We start from the raw sequence: 12554 nt of genomic DNA, 5'->3' as shown, positions 1-12554 counted from the left end.
CAAAACTGTAGTTATGGAGGGAGCAATGCAATAACATTCTAACGCTGTGATTTAGGAGCCATTTGTTTTTACTAAAGTTTTTTTAGTTTTGGCTGGGCCACACCATTGATGTGTCATGACCCCAAAATTAAGCAGGCTGGATGAAACCTAACTGCCGGGATTTGAGCGTTGTGGTCCGTTGGTCAATATTTTAACTACCTGATTTACTCAAATTCCTACTGCTAGGATGTACCCACCAGCCTGATTCAGATCCATGGTAAGGCCTGCCTGTAGAGCAGCTCAGATCAAGAGTGTAAGAGCAGCAGCAATCAGTATTAAGTCAAGGGCTTTTAAAATGACAACTGGGGGTATGGCCTCTGCGACAGACGTGGAGCAAACAGATGGAGAGAAGGGGGAGATTCAAAGGAGAGAAAGTCAAAGGGAAAGGTGGGGTTACATGCAAGTGCATGCTGCATAGAGAAAGAAGGAAATGGTGGGAAACCCAACCTCAGTATTTCTCTAATTGTGGCCCACTCCAATTCCCTATATGCATAATTTTGTAAATGCCCAAATATGAGTGGATGTATAGATTGAATGTCATACAATTGCAAGGGTAGGCCCCACAATACCTTTGTTGTATGTCTCCCCAAATAAGTACTTTGCACAGGCCATTGTTCAGAGTATCACTGTAGTATTTATGATATTATTTGTAAGATACAATGGGCTGTAAAATATACAATTTTTTTTAAAATATACACACACACTCACACATACACACACCCACGCACTCACACCATAGTGGGATTTCACCGCAATGGGTACTCGAACCCATGACCTCGTGTTGAAACTCTTGTGAGTCTACATCTGAGGCATGAGAAAGGACCTGAGGAAAGTGATTGCTTTTTGTCATAATCATATCCAAATTCACTGTCCAACTCTCTTGGGCATTTACATATCCACTCTAATGGGCAAGAACTACAGGAAGCAATGGAAATGAAATGCAAAATATGAAGCTGCAGGAAGCAGAAAATACCTTGTAAGCAAGTTCTTAGATTTTAAAATGATTGATGATAAACCCACTGTTAACTCGCATCTCAAGCAGCATAACTACTCTCCACAACGTCGGGTGCAATCCGGTGCCTCTAGGCATGAGAGGTCAACAACATGTCAGTGCTCAACACCAGGCATGTCTCTACTAGATCGAAAGCAAAACCGGTCATTTGATATGTATCATAGTGAATATGCCATACTCTAAAAATAAAACCTTTTAAAAAAATCCTAACACTTATGCCACCGCATACAAATTGATTAGCAAAAGGTAATTCAACAATGGCCTTAGATTCCTTGAGAAAATGTATGTTTATTAAGCGGTTAGGATAGTCCAATCTAAGCAAAGCAATTTTCCAATGGAAAAGATTAGAGGGCGCCTAGTTCAGATCATCATACAGACAAGCTGTGTCATGAAAACGCCATAGGCAGTGGATTGCTCTTGTTGAAATAAACGATCAGCACTCAAAAAGTGTGGTGCGCACCTGAAGGATTGTTTCTTCATCAGCACCCTCTTTTCTCATAAATGTGTACGGGAGAGAACGATAACTCAGCTGTTTGTGCTCTCAATAGCACAACAAAAGCTTCCTTCAATGTAAGGGAGATCGTGGAACCCTGTCAATCGATCACATAAATTAAAACGCCATCTTCGTGTCCTTGATGTGTTGACATTCTTGTTAGCTCAAATAAGGGAGTCCAAACACATGAAGGTTACTTTCAGTAGGAAGCACTTTCATGTCATTTCTTGCTCTTTTGAACTAATGATTCTGGCATTCTCACGGTCTCGCTTAAAAGTAAGATACAATGGGCTGTAAAACAGGCAGCACAAACCAAAAGGAACTATCATCATCGACAGAAGGCCCCTTGACAGAGCAAAAGCTTCCCGTGCAGATCCAGTAGCCAAATTTGCTGTCTTCGGGTTGTAACCGTAGATCTTCTCTGAGAGGATTCCGACGATGGGGGCAGCAAATGAGGAGAAGGATCCTTCAAAAGCACGATCGAAGGCATATATCATGGTCCGGTGCCTGGGTGGCACGACTTCAGCAAACATGGGATTGTTTGCGCAAGTAGCACACCAGCTAATTGTAAGGCCCATGAGTAAGAGGGTAGTGGCGAAGATGAACCAGCTATTCACTGACTGCGGGATCACTGTGAGAAGGAACCATGAGAAAGGGATGCCCATGAAGGCACTGAATTGAGCACACATAATGCGGCCACCCTGTGGGTAGATGCGTGACATCCGGTCTGCTATTAATCCGCCCAAGAGGGACCCCATAGCACATCCAATTGCGAAAAGGCTGAGAAGGGCAGCTGTGCTGTTATGATCAAAGCCTACAAAATAATCAAATAGATCATATGCTGTTTGTGTCACACATCTTAATTAATCAGGAGAAATGTGTGAACAACTCTTCTTTTTTTTTCCTTGCTCTTTGTAGCTTGCAAACTACAGATAACAAAAGCACAGAAACCATGAATGCCATTGGTCCAAGAGATGCAGGTTGCAGCATAACAATGCTCTTAGGTAAGGCTGGTAGTTCCATAATGCAGTGGAGTGATGCAGTCCAATTTGCTGAAAATGATCAGCTGCAACTAGTGCATAGCAGAAACATGGGCCAAAATCATCGTAAGGACACAGATTTTGGAATCCTGCAAATGTGGCCCAGTGACAGATTATGAGGATCGGCAAGCAGCTCAACAGGACCAGGCGTAAACCCTCAGCCAATTGGTACACCCTTTCTAGAAATTTAGGGAGAAAACTCAAACCTAAAATCATGTGATTGTATATATATATATATATATATATATATATATATATATATATATATATATATATATATATATATATATATATCCTAACCTTCTATTCCAAAAAAATACAAACGTAACAAAAACATCCCCTAATCGTCACAACCATACATGCATGCTTACTGGAAATTGACAATGGTGTTGGAATTACATGATTTTAGGCTCCATGAGAGCTAATTCAACACAATTCCAAATGGGACCAGTTTTATGTCATTCTGACATCATTTGATACCCCAATGGTGGGCCGCAAGATGAATGACATCAATACCAAACTTGTTGTCCAAGCTAAAATAAAAAACTAGTGAAACAAATTATCCAAAGAGCCTATTCCCCAAGGAATTTCTCATGGGACCCACGAAGGTGGGACTGATCATGTGCGCCTACTGGCATGTAGATGATCACAGTCCGCCAGGGCCAATGATGACAGCCTCCACACAATCCCATGCAAATCTGGGTCATTGAGCATCTAGATTGCAGGCTGTTTGGCAATCAACCATGTAGAAAATTTTGAGATGTGCCTGCATCATGGAGCCATCTCTCCACAGCACACATCACCAATGTTCGAGGTTTCGGCGATATTATCAATAATGTCGTTGAAATGATCAGAGTCAGCAATACTGAACTGCCAAAAACTCACAACATTTCCAAGTATCAGCGATATCTCAGCAATATATCACCGTGTATTGATACCACCGAGATATCAACAACGTATCGATTACAATATTTCCAGGCATCAAGAGTTTCAGTGGTATCATCACCCCTCCATTTTGACAAGCAACGTGTGAAAACCAGCAAAAAAGACAAGAAAAACCAAGATTTTCTCCAAAAAATTTTCTTCCAAATCTAGGTTGGAGAAGGGATTTCGGCACCTCATCTCCATACCGTGTGGATTGAATTTCCAATTTGGGGGAGAAAAAGTGAATTGAAAGCTTGGTAGGCCGGAATATTATTGGTATGAAATGAACTCATTTTGGTGACTATTACATTGATTTTTTATGACAACACATACTTTAGACCCTTATGAAATGAAAATTTTGGTTTGTATGTTTTTTTTGGCAACTTCTTATTCCTAAATATGCAAATATATGTATTTTAGCATCTCCTAAAGTTTCACTGAAAAATCCAACCGCTTTCCCCATGTTTCTCCAATGTTTCCCTCAGTCAGTGATACATTTCCATGTATTGGCAATATCAATACATGTTTCCATAACCCCAGCCAGAAATACTTGTAACAATACTAATGCTACAAACACTGCACATGGCAGGGTGACTTGTCATTTGGCACTGTCCATCTAGTTACCCCATTGTGGATGGCAAATGGTTCAAAATATAAGATGATTCTAGCCATCTGATCGATGGTTGTCAGTTATTTTGGCTATTATGGGAACAACTATTTTAGTTGAAATAAGGTTCAGATGATGATGATGATGATGATGGGAAACAGTTAATTTGTCATTCCTAAAATCTGGTTCTTGGAAATGAGTACCAGAGTATGGAGAATGGAATCCTGCCTGCCCACCCACACGTGCACACGTGCGGGCATGCACACACAACAAAATTTACTCTAGCAGTTTAAGAAGAGCAATTATATGATACATGGTCATCATCTTTTGACAATATACATGGGTTTCAATCCCACAAGTGGCCTAATGGTTTGATAGTACAAGTCATAGATATTCCAAGTCCAACCGTTGATGGAGCATTACCCAGCCCATTTAATTGTAAATGGGTCAGGGCCCAACTGACCCAACCCAACCTATCATGACCCATCTCGGGTTTAAGTATGGAATATGACACTAAGGCTATGCACAATCGAGCCCAAACAATGTATATGGATCTACATAAGAAATTTATCCACACTTTTTATTTCGGGTTTTGGGTCAGGTCATCTGGCCCAACCCATTGATAACCTGTGTGGGCAGGTCGGGGCAGATTGGGGCGGGTAGGGTTCAACCCAAGCCCAACCCGGTTACTTAAATGGCTCATATTTCAGCCCCAAGCCCAACCCGCTATCCATTTAGCTTGACTCAGACCCACCTTAAAAGTGAATCGCATCAGTTGACCTGTGGGCCAACCCAACCCATTGCCACCCACCCCTAATCAGTATCCATAAGCGTTTGAACCTGTGCTTACCAATTAGTTCAAACCACATTGTGAAGAACACCATGGCCGTCCATGGCAGCGAGCCGACAATGCCCTGCAAGACTATGATCTGAAATGTTTGCACTTTCATCACAGCTTTCATGGCTATCCAGGAATCTCTCCACTTCGATGGTGAAATGGCAGTGCTCTTTTCAACCAAATCAGTCCTGGGAAATAACCATCAGGAAATAAGCGGGACCCATATGAGTATTATGCTATGGGCAGGAGAAGCATCTGAATGCTATGGGCAGGACCCATATGTATAAACACATTAAAAACTGTCCAACACTATAATGAAACAGACGGAACTGAAAAAAGCTCAAGAAAAAAGAAAAGGTACCTTTCAGAGCTCTCGCCAGTCCCGTGAAGCATTTTTCTTGGGTCAACAACAAACAAGTAGACAAGGAACCCAATCAGCGAACTCAATAGTGCCATCATAATGAAAGCACATCGCCATCCTGGTATTCCCCAAAACTCTTGCCCCGCCATAACCGTTGCCAGAACACCACCTCCTATCCCACCTATGGAACCAACAAGGTTCAATAAACCAAATCCCGCCCCCCGGACACCATCTAGATAGCTATCAGCGATGAAAGACTGGAGTGCTGGTATCACAATGGCCAGTCCAAAACCGTTCACTGCCCTCCAGAATGCGACTTGCTGAAATTGCAGGCTCATACCGACTGCGGCTGTTGATAAGGCCCAGCAAAAGGTGCCCATTGCAAGAATTGTGGGGCGGTCATAGTGAAGGACTAGAACACCTGCCAAGGGTGATGATAATGCCTGCACAAAGTTCCGGATGAACGTAAGATATCCTAGATCAGTAGGGCCAGCACTGAAAGCTTCACTGACTTCTTTGTAAACAGCTGGAAGAAGATTCTCATCGGCACGCTCCATTATAGAAGCCATATTGATGAGAATAAGAGATAGAGAAATCCCAAAGACCTTCCTCGTTCTGTCAGATGACAAAAATAGTAGTAGGATATGGAAGACGGAGTCAATGCACATAAACATAGTAAGATGTTTTTTGAAGCATTAAGTACCCAAGTTAATATTCATGCACAGTAAAATGTGTTCAGCAATGAATCCCCATACTAGAAACAACAACCCAAAAGATGCAAGTACTTTGGGGATGCAAATACAGACTCAGCAATCTCTTTTTTACCAGATTACTTATAACAATGTTCTTTAATCCAGAATGTTGCGTGCGGGTTAAGTAGAAGAAAGGGTATGTATCGTTCTTTTGGAACGAGAGTCAGAGCTCATACATACCACAAGGCATTCACATACTAATGAAGCAGAATTTGATGCTACTGTTCCTTTATATAAGAGATAATATACATGGCTCATACTACAAGGTGTAGCATATTTCCTCAAAGCAACAATTCCTGTACCAGTATATGTGAACATTGGAACACTTCAAAACATATTTTGATAAGGCTATCCCTTTTGAGTGTTTGTCTCGAAACAGAATGATTTTAAAATTTGAAAACAAAAACAATCACAGTTTCATAATCATGCCATTGGCTTGAAGCAATTACTAATAACAGTATCCCAACCATATTCAGACAGAAGAAAATGTTTTAAATTAGGTTCTCTTTCCTGGGAGATAAATAATATCATCTGAATGCTAACAAGCCTTTCGCAGTGAGTGTTCCATGTGGATTGGTCTAATCAAAGCAATATCCAGAACACATATTTTAAAACATGCAAGGTACACTTTGAACTTAGGCTAAAAATGGGTAAAGCTTAAAGATGTGATATTATCCTAATAACTCACAGATAAGGTAAGGTAAGCAGAGACATCTTGGCTGAGGAGAGAATTGACTTCACAAACCTTTTTTTAAATGTGAAATAAAAGCACTAATAAAACAAGACCAAGTTGATAGCAAATCAGCACTCAGAAGTGACTAGCGCAACTTGTCAGGTGCAAAGGTGCATTGAGTCACACGCAATGTGATAGTGTTAAAAAACAAGTTCCAAACTGTATCAGCTGTATCCAATCAAATAACACAGAAGAACTGGAAGTGTTCACTACATATTCACAAAACCCAATGACTAGCGTTAATATTTGTCAAAAACTAAATTGTTGTTGCTGTACATACCATTTTGAAATTGATTATTAGGAGGTTTACAATCACAATGATCTTCATGAACAACCACAGTTTTTTTTTTTTTTTGGGATCACTTTGTACAAGTTCAATATACATCCAATGAGATTTACCCATGGAGGTTTGGGCCACTAGCAGCACCGTATCTCAAGTAAATCAGCAGCCTCAGGCATAGGCCTGGAGCCTAGTGTTAGAGGACTAATGGGTACACAAGTTGACAGATCTAAAGGCCGACAACCTTTCATATCTAAGCGACCAGATATTTATCTAAGACAGCATAACCTGGGGGCCCTCACCAGATGCTACCATTGGGTAGGGATATAACTTGGGTTGGGCTCAACCCAAACCAGACAGGCCCAACCCAAAAATTTGATTGGGTTGGGTTGGGTTCGGGCAGGAAATAGTGTCAAGGCACATTTGAATTGAATCAAAATTTGCAATTGTTTTCTCTATTTGTTTGAGTTCACGTGCTTAGATTGAAGGTGTCTACGCTTGGGGCGGATCCTTCCTATCAGCCGGTTGCGCCAGTTTGGTATTAGAGCAAGGTTCCAATTGCTAGGTTGAAGTCTTGGATCAACAACAATCTCGATATTATTGTTTTCAGGTACTTTAATCATAAAATTCTGCATAATTTCCTTTATTTACTTCATTATATCCATTCCTCCTACCCCCATTCACAATGGGAGACTACCGAAATTTTTTCAGCCATCTACCTTGGTTGCGCCAGTTTTTCTTTCTTTTACAAAGCCCAAACGTCCAATTTACAATGGGAAACTACCGAAATTTTTTCAGCCATCTACCTCCATAATCCAACCCATTAGAACCCAAAATCAGCCATATTCAAACCCATTAAAACCCTCAAAATCAACCATATTCCAGCACATTAAAACACCCCAAATCAGCACCTCGACCCATTGAAACCCCAAAATCAGCCCTATTCAAACCCATTAAAACCCCCCTCCCAAAATCAGCCATATTCCAACCCATTAAACCCCCAAAATCATTCTTATTCCAGCCCATCAAAACCCAAAAATCAACCCCATTAAAACCCCAAAATCAGCCCATTGCATGGCTGAATTTGCTTATAATAATTCAGTCAACAGGTCCACAGGGATTTCACCTTTTGAAGCAAAAACCGGTATACAGCCACATCTTCTAGTCGATTTGGTTCCTCTACCCATAGAGTCGAGATCAAAGCGTAGAAACTGATGACTTTATCCGTCATATGCAGAAAATGCATGACAAAGTTCGATGCAATATCGCCGCAAGTAATGAAAGTTATAAGCATCATGCAGACACAACACGTTGCTTTCTTGAATTTGTGAAATGTAACATGGTTATGGCCCATATTCATCCTGAACAGTCATCTCCTAGCACTTCGAAAAAGCTCCATCCTTGCAATGCAGGACCGTTAAAATCATAAAGAAGATCAGTGTCAATGTTTATATTTTAGATCTCCCATTAGATTCACCTATCAGTCCTACTTTCAATGTGGAAGATATTTCCATCTATCATGAGCACCATACTAAAGATGGTATCGAAGAACAAGTCATCAGACTTCCAACTGTTTTACCACCTATAGATACGATTGTTGATGTTCTCGATGACTAGATCGTCTCCACACACTAAGGTGGTTACCAGAAGTTTCTCATCTGTTGGCAATGACGACCTCTCTTTGATACTACATGGATCACAACTACTGACTTCCAGCATCTAAATCATGACCTCTATGAGCAATATTAAGCCATTAACTCGCCAGAGTCGAGTTCTTTCAAGCGGGAGAGGTTTGATGCAGGCTAATCTAGGCCCACAATCCATGAGTCGGGCCTCAGCCCATTAAGCCCAAGCCCAACAATTAGCCCACCAATAAGGAGGCCCAGGCCTCTTATTTAGGTAGCTAGCCTATTTAGATAGTTTGTCAGTGTAATCAATCAGCTAGCTATGAATAATCCATTAATCAAATCCATTTTATTTATTTTCCATATTTGTAATAAGTCATTAGTTGTCAATGACATTATGAATTTTCCTTGTATATATGTTTTAAAGCTTCTATAAGGGCCTGCGATGAGTAGTGTCGAGACACATTTGAATTGAATCAAATTCTGCAATTGTTTTCTCTATTTGTTTGAGTTCTCGTTTTTAGATTTAAGGTGCCTATGCTTGGGCGGATCCTTCCCATCAGCTAGCTGCACCACTCAGGCAACCAAACTCAACCTGAACCCAACAACATATTAGGTAATTATATACATACATGAATGCTTCCATTCACTTGATAGATATGAAAATTTTTAAATGGATGGTTGTGATAGAGCCTAATGAGGAGAGAAGAGGAACTAGTTGAAAAGGGTGGGAATATAAATCCCTTTTTGAAAAAAGAAAAAAATAAAATTGTCAATGCCTCTCCTGAACATTTGTTAGGAAAAACCCGAAGGTGAGCAATTGAAAGCCACACATCAATCACCCCATCTTTAGAGGCAGTCGACCGATCAATTGACTGAAGAAGAAGAAAGATGAGGTAAGCTAGCTTCTTCTTCTTTTTCCTGAGATTTTTGGGGGCAACCGGATAAACCTAACCCAATCGAAGATGGGTTAGGGTTGAAGATAAGATAAATCGGGTTGGGCTCGGTTTGGAGATCTCCAGTCTAGTCGGGTCATGGATTGACAAAGCTTGAATTGGGCTTAGGCTCAGGTTGATCCTCAACTTGACCCAGTCCTCCCAAGTTGCACCCCTACTGTTGAGGTTCTGAAAGGGTTTATCCTGGACCTGGCATTTTTCAATATCTCTAGCTAGACAGAGATTTGACAGCCAAAGAGGTTGGACAAACAAAGGAAGCCTGTAGTGCCTAGCGAATTCATATGAGGAAGAATCTTAGACAACTATTCAAAGATCTTATCCAACTTGAGAGAGAGAGAGAGAGAGAGAGAGAGAGAGAGAGAGAGAGAGAGAGAGAGAGAACGCTCATGGATCTAAAAGGTTCTAAATATCAGTTTTGGGGAATGTATTAGCCCAGAAAACTGATATAACATGGGCCAATACAGCACCCATCAGCCAACCTTTTCCCCTCAAAAGAGTTTTGAGAAAATGCAAACACTACAATCTATCTTTTTAACATGTACTCAATGGTGTATCAAACTATTCTTTGATAAGATTGTTGTCCTTTGACGTGACCTGTTGAAAGTCAACCAAATAGGCTCTAATCAAACACAAACCAAACATGGTTTGGTGGATTAGAGCCAATCACATTGAAATACAGTAAAATAACAATGGAAAAAATGAACAAAAAGTGATGCTTTACCCCTTTTTCCCAATCTCCCTAAAACGATTCATTCTGCTTGGATTCATTGAATGCCACTCAAATCTTGCAATTTGATCCCAAAATACAAGTTGATGTAGTCTAAAATGACTTTGTAAGCTTCCTCTAGGGTTGGAATGAAGAATAAAGTGAAAAGCCTAGAGAAAAATAAGAAAACGAAAGGGGGCTTTTATGATTATATTGGACCGATACAACCTTCTTTATTTTTCTTTTCTTTTCTCTTTTAGTATTGCATGTTCACCCACATATCTCGTATCAGGGCATAATGCAAGGCCGATGTAGGTTGATATAACCCATCATTTCTAGTATGGCCAATTAACCCCCATATTGCTTGGCCGGGAAGTCCGATGCAGATATGAAACAACCGTAACATATCTGATATTTGTAACCATAGTTTTGTTAATCAATCAACCGGCTCGATTGGTTCTACCTACATACAACTAGGAGTGTTCCTTGGGACCAACTACAGTTAGCTTGGATGGAGGAAACATTAATCCCATTGTTTATAAGACAACATGCCTGTCCACATGGCATTTTGTGACTTAATACAAGTGTTGGAATCATTCAGCTCATCATCTAATATCCAACCAGATCGATTGATTCTGCCAACACACAGCTAGGAGTGTTCCTCGTGTCCGACTACATTTAGCTTGGATGGAGGAAACAGTAATCCCATTGTTTATAAGACAACATGCTTATCCACATGGTATTTTGTCCGACTACACAGATAGAAGTGTTCCTTGTAACTGTATCCAACTACTTTTAGCTTGGATGGAGGAGACAGTAATCCCATTGCTTGTTCCACAGTAATCCCATCCATGGTGGGCCGCAATCCAGACAGCACCAATTTTCAATTTTCAGGCTAAAGATGGATACGGCAAAAAAAATCTCAACTGTCCACATTCAAATGGGTAAAAAGTACATCAATAGACAGGATTATCCGATAACTGCAGTTCTAGTGCCATGGCCCATCCATGGCAGGCCCACAATTCAGACACCACCAATCAGCCAAAACATGTTCAGAAAATGAAAATAAAAATAAAAATAAAAATCCCGTCCATAAAATTCACACATGCCGTGTATACCTACAATCGCGATTGATACATCCGAAAACATCTATCTTTCTATTTATAAAATAAAAAATAATAAAAATCCAATAATCTACCAAAATACCAATGGACAGAAATACAACCAAACACTCTCATCATCAAGTGAAAACACCACGGAATCCCAAAATCTCCATAAATCCCTCAATCAAACCTTTAAAAAAAATCATCTTTCAATCAACAGAAAATCAAAGAACATAAACAGAAAACCCAAACCAAAACGCATCAAAGAGATGAGTCGATCAAACTCACTTCATCTCGCCAAGAAATCTCGAATCCGAAACTCTAGATCTCTGAAAGGAGCGAGATCCGACGCTCCTGAATCCCATCCACCGAAGAAGAACCCAACCCTAGAAACAGATCCGAAGCATCTCTGCGAATCATAGTTTTATATTCTCTCCGGCGGAAGGACACGTTGGGAATTATCAGGTAAGAATATTCAAAAAGGGCAAAGAAAGAAAAATCAGACGAGCTTTGGAGATTGATTTATTTTCTTCTTTTTTCAAATGTGCGCGCCACGAATCTTGCGAGAAATTCGACGTGGGACTTTCGGACTCGAGTTAGATATTTTAAGAAACCCCAGGCGAGATATTCGTCTTTTTCTCGCGATTGTCCGATAGATTCGGTGGCTGCCTGGCTGAATAGTAAATTATCGCGAGAAAATAAGTAGGGATAGGAAATGCGGAGAATTTTAAGATAAATAATTGTAAATTCCTCCATTTTGTTTTGAAATATTGCAATTATCTCCCCCACTGTTTCAAGATTCTCCGTGCAGTATATAAGCCTGGACGCAGATTTCCTGTGACAGCCTGGCCTGCCTGCCACAGGAAGCTAGGTGGGGCCTACAGTGATGTTTGTAATAAATCCTCCCCGTTCATCCGTTTTTTCGGATCATGTTATAACTTGGACCCAAAATCGAGGCAGATCCAAAAATCAAGTGGGCCGCATGACAGGAAAAAGTAGGTAACGAAATGCCTACCGTTGAAACCTTCTTGGGGTCCAAAATGATTTTTATATGCCATCCATACCGTTCATAAGCTCATTCCTAC

General features: G+C 40.5%; 1 protein-coding gene across 1 annotated transcript; it reads right to left on the bottom strand.

The window, feature by feature from the left end:
• Positions 1–1731: 1731 nt before the first annotated feature.
• On the bottom strand, positions 1732–12005 carry LOC131228666 (uncharacterized). The gene is made up of 4 exons (XM_058224483.1): positions 11758–12005; positions 5315–5929; positions 4966–5141; positions 1732–2358 (listed from the first exon to the last, which is right to left on the bottom strand). Exons 1-4 carry the CDS (start codon positions 11832–11834, stop codon positions 1760–1762), a joined length of 1467 nt encoding a protein of 488 aa, XP_058080466.1. The 5' UTR covers positions 11835–12005; the 3' UTR covers positions 1732–1759.
• Positions 12006–12554: the final 549 nt, after the last annotated feature.

This window comes from Magnolia sinica, chromosome 16 (assembly GCF_029962835.1).
Source record: "Magnolia sinica isolate HGM2019 chromosome 16, MsV1, whole genome shotgun sequence".
NCBI classification, from domain to species: domain Eukaryota; kingdom Viridiplantae; phylum Streptophyta; class Magnoliopsida; order Magnoliales; family Magnoliaceae; genus Magnolia; species Magnolia sinica.
Note: the sequence above shows the minus strand (reverse complement) of the source record. Positions and strands in the feature narration are given on the sequence as shown.

Excerpts from the sequence above, each read along its gene's own strand:
- LOC131228666 (XM_058224483.1), bottom strand. The coding sequence starts at position 11,834 with ATGGGATTCAGGAGCGTCGGATCTCGCTCCTTTCAGAGATCTAGAGTT. Across the intron at positions 5,142-5,314 it reads ACTGGCGAGAGCTCTGAAAG|GACTGATTTGGTTGAAAAGA; the intron begins GTACCTTTTCTT and ends GTTATTTCCCAG. Across the intron at positions 2,359-4,965 it reads AATGTGGTTTGAACTAATTG|GCTTTGATCATAACAGCACA; the intron begins GTAAGCACAGGT and ends ATTATTTTGTAG.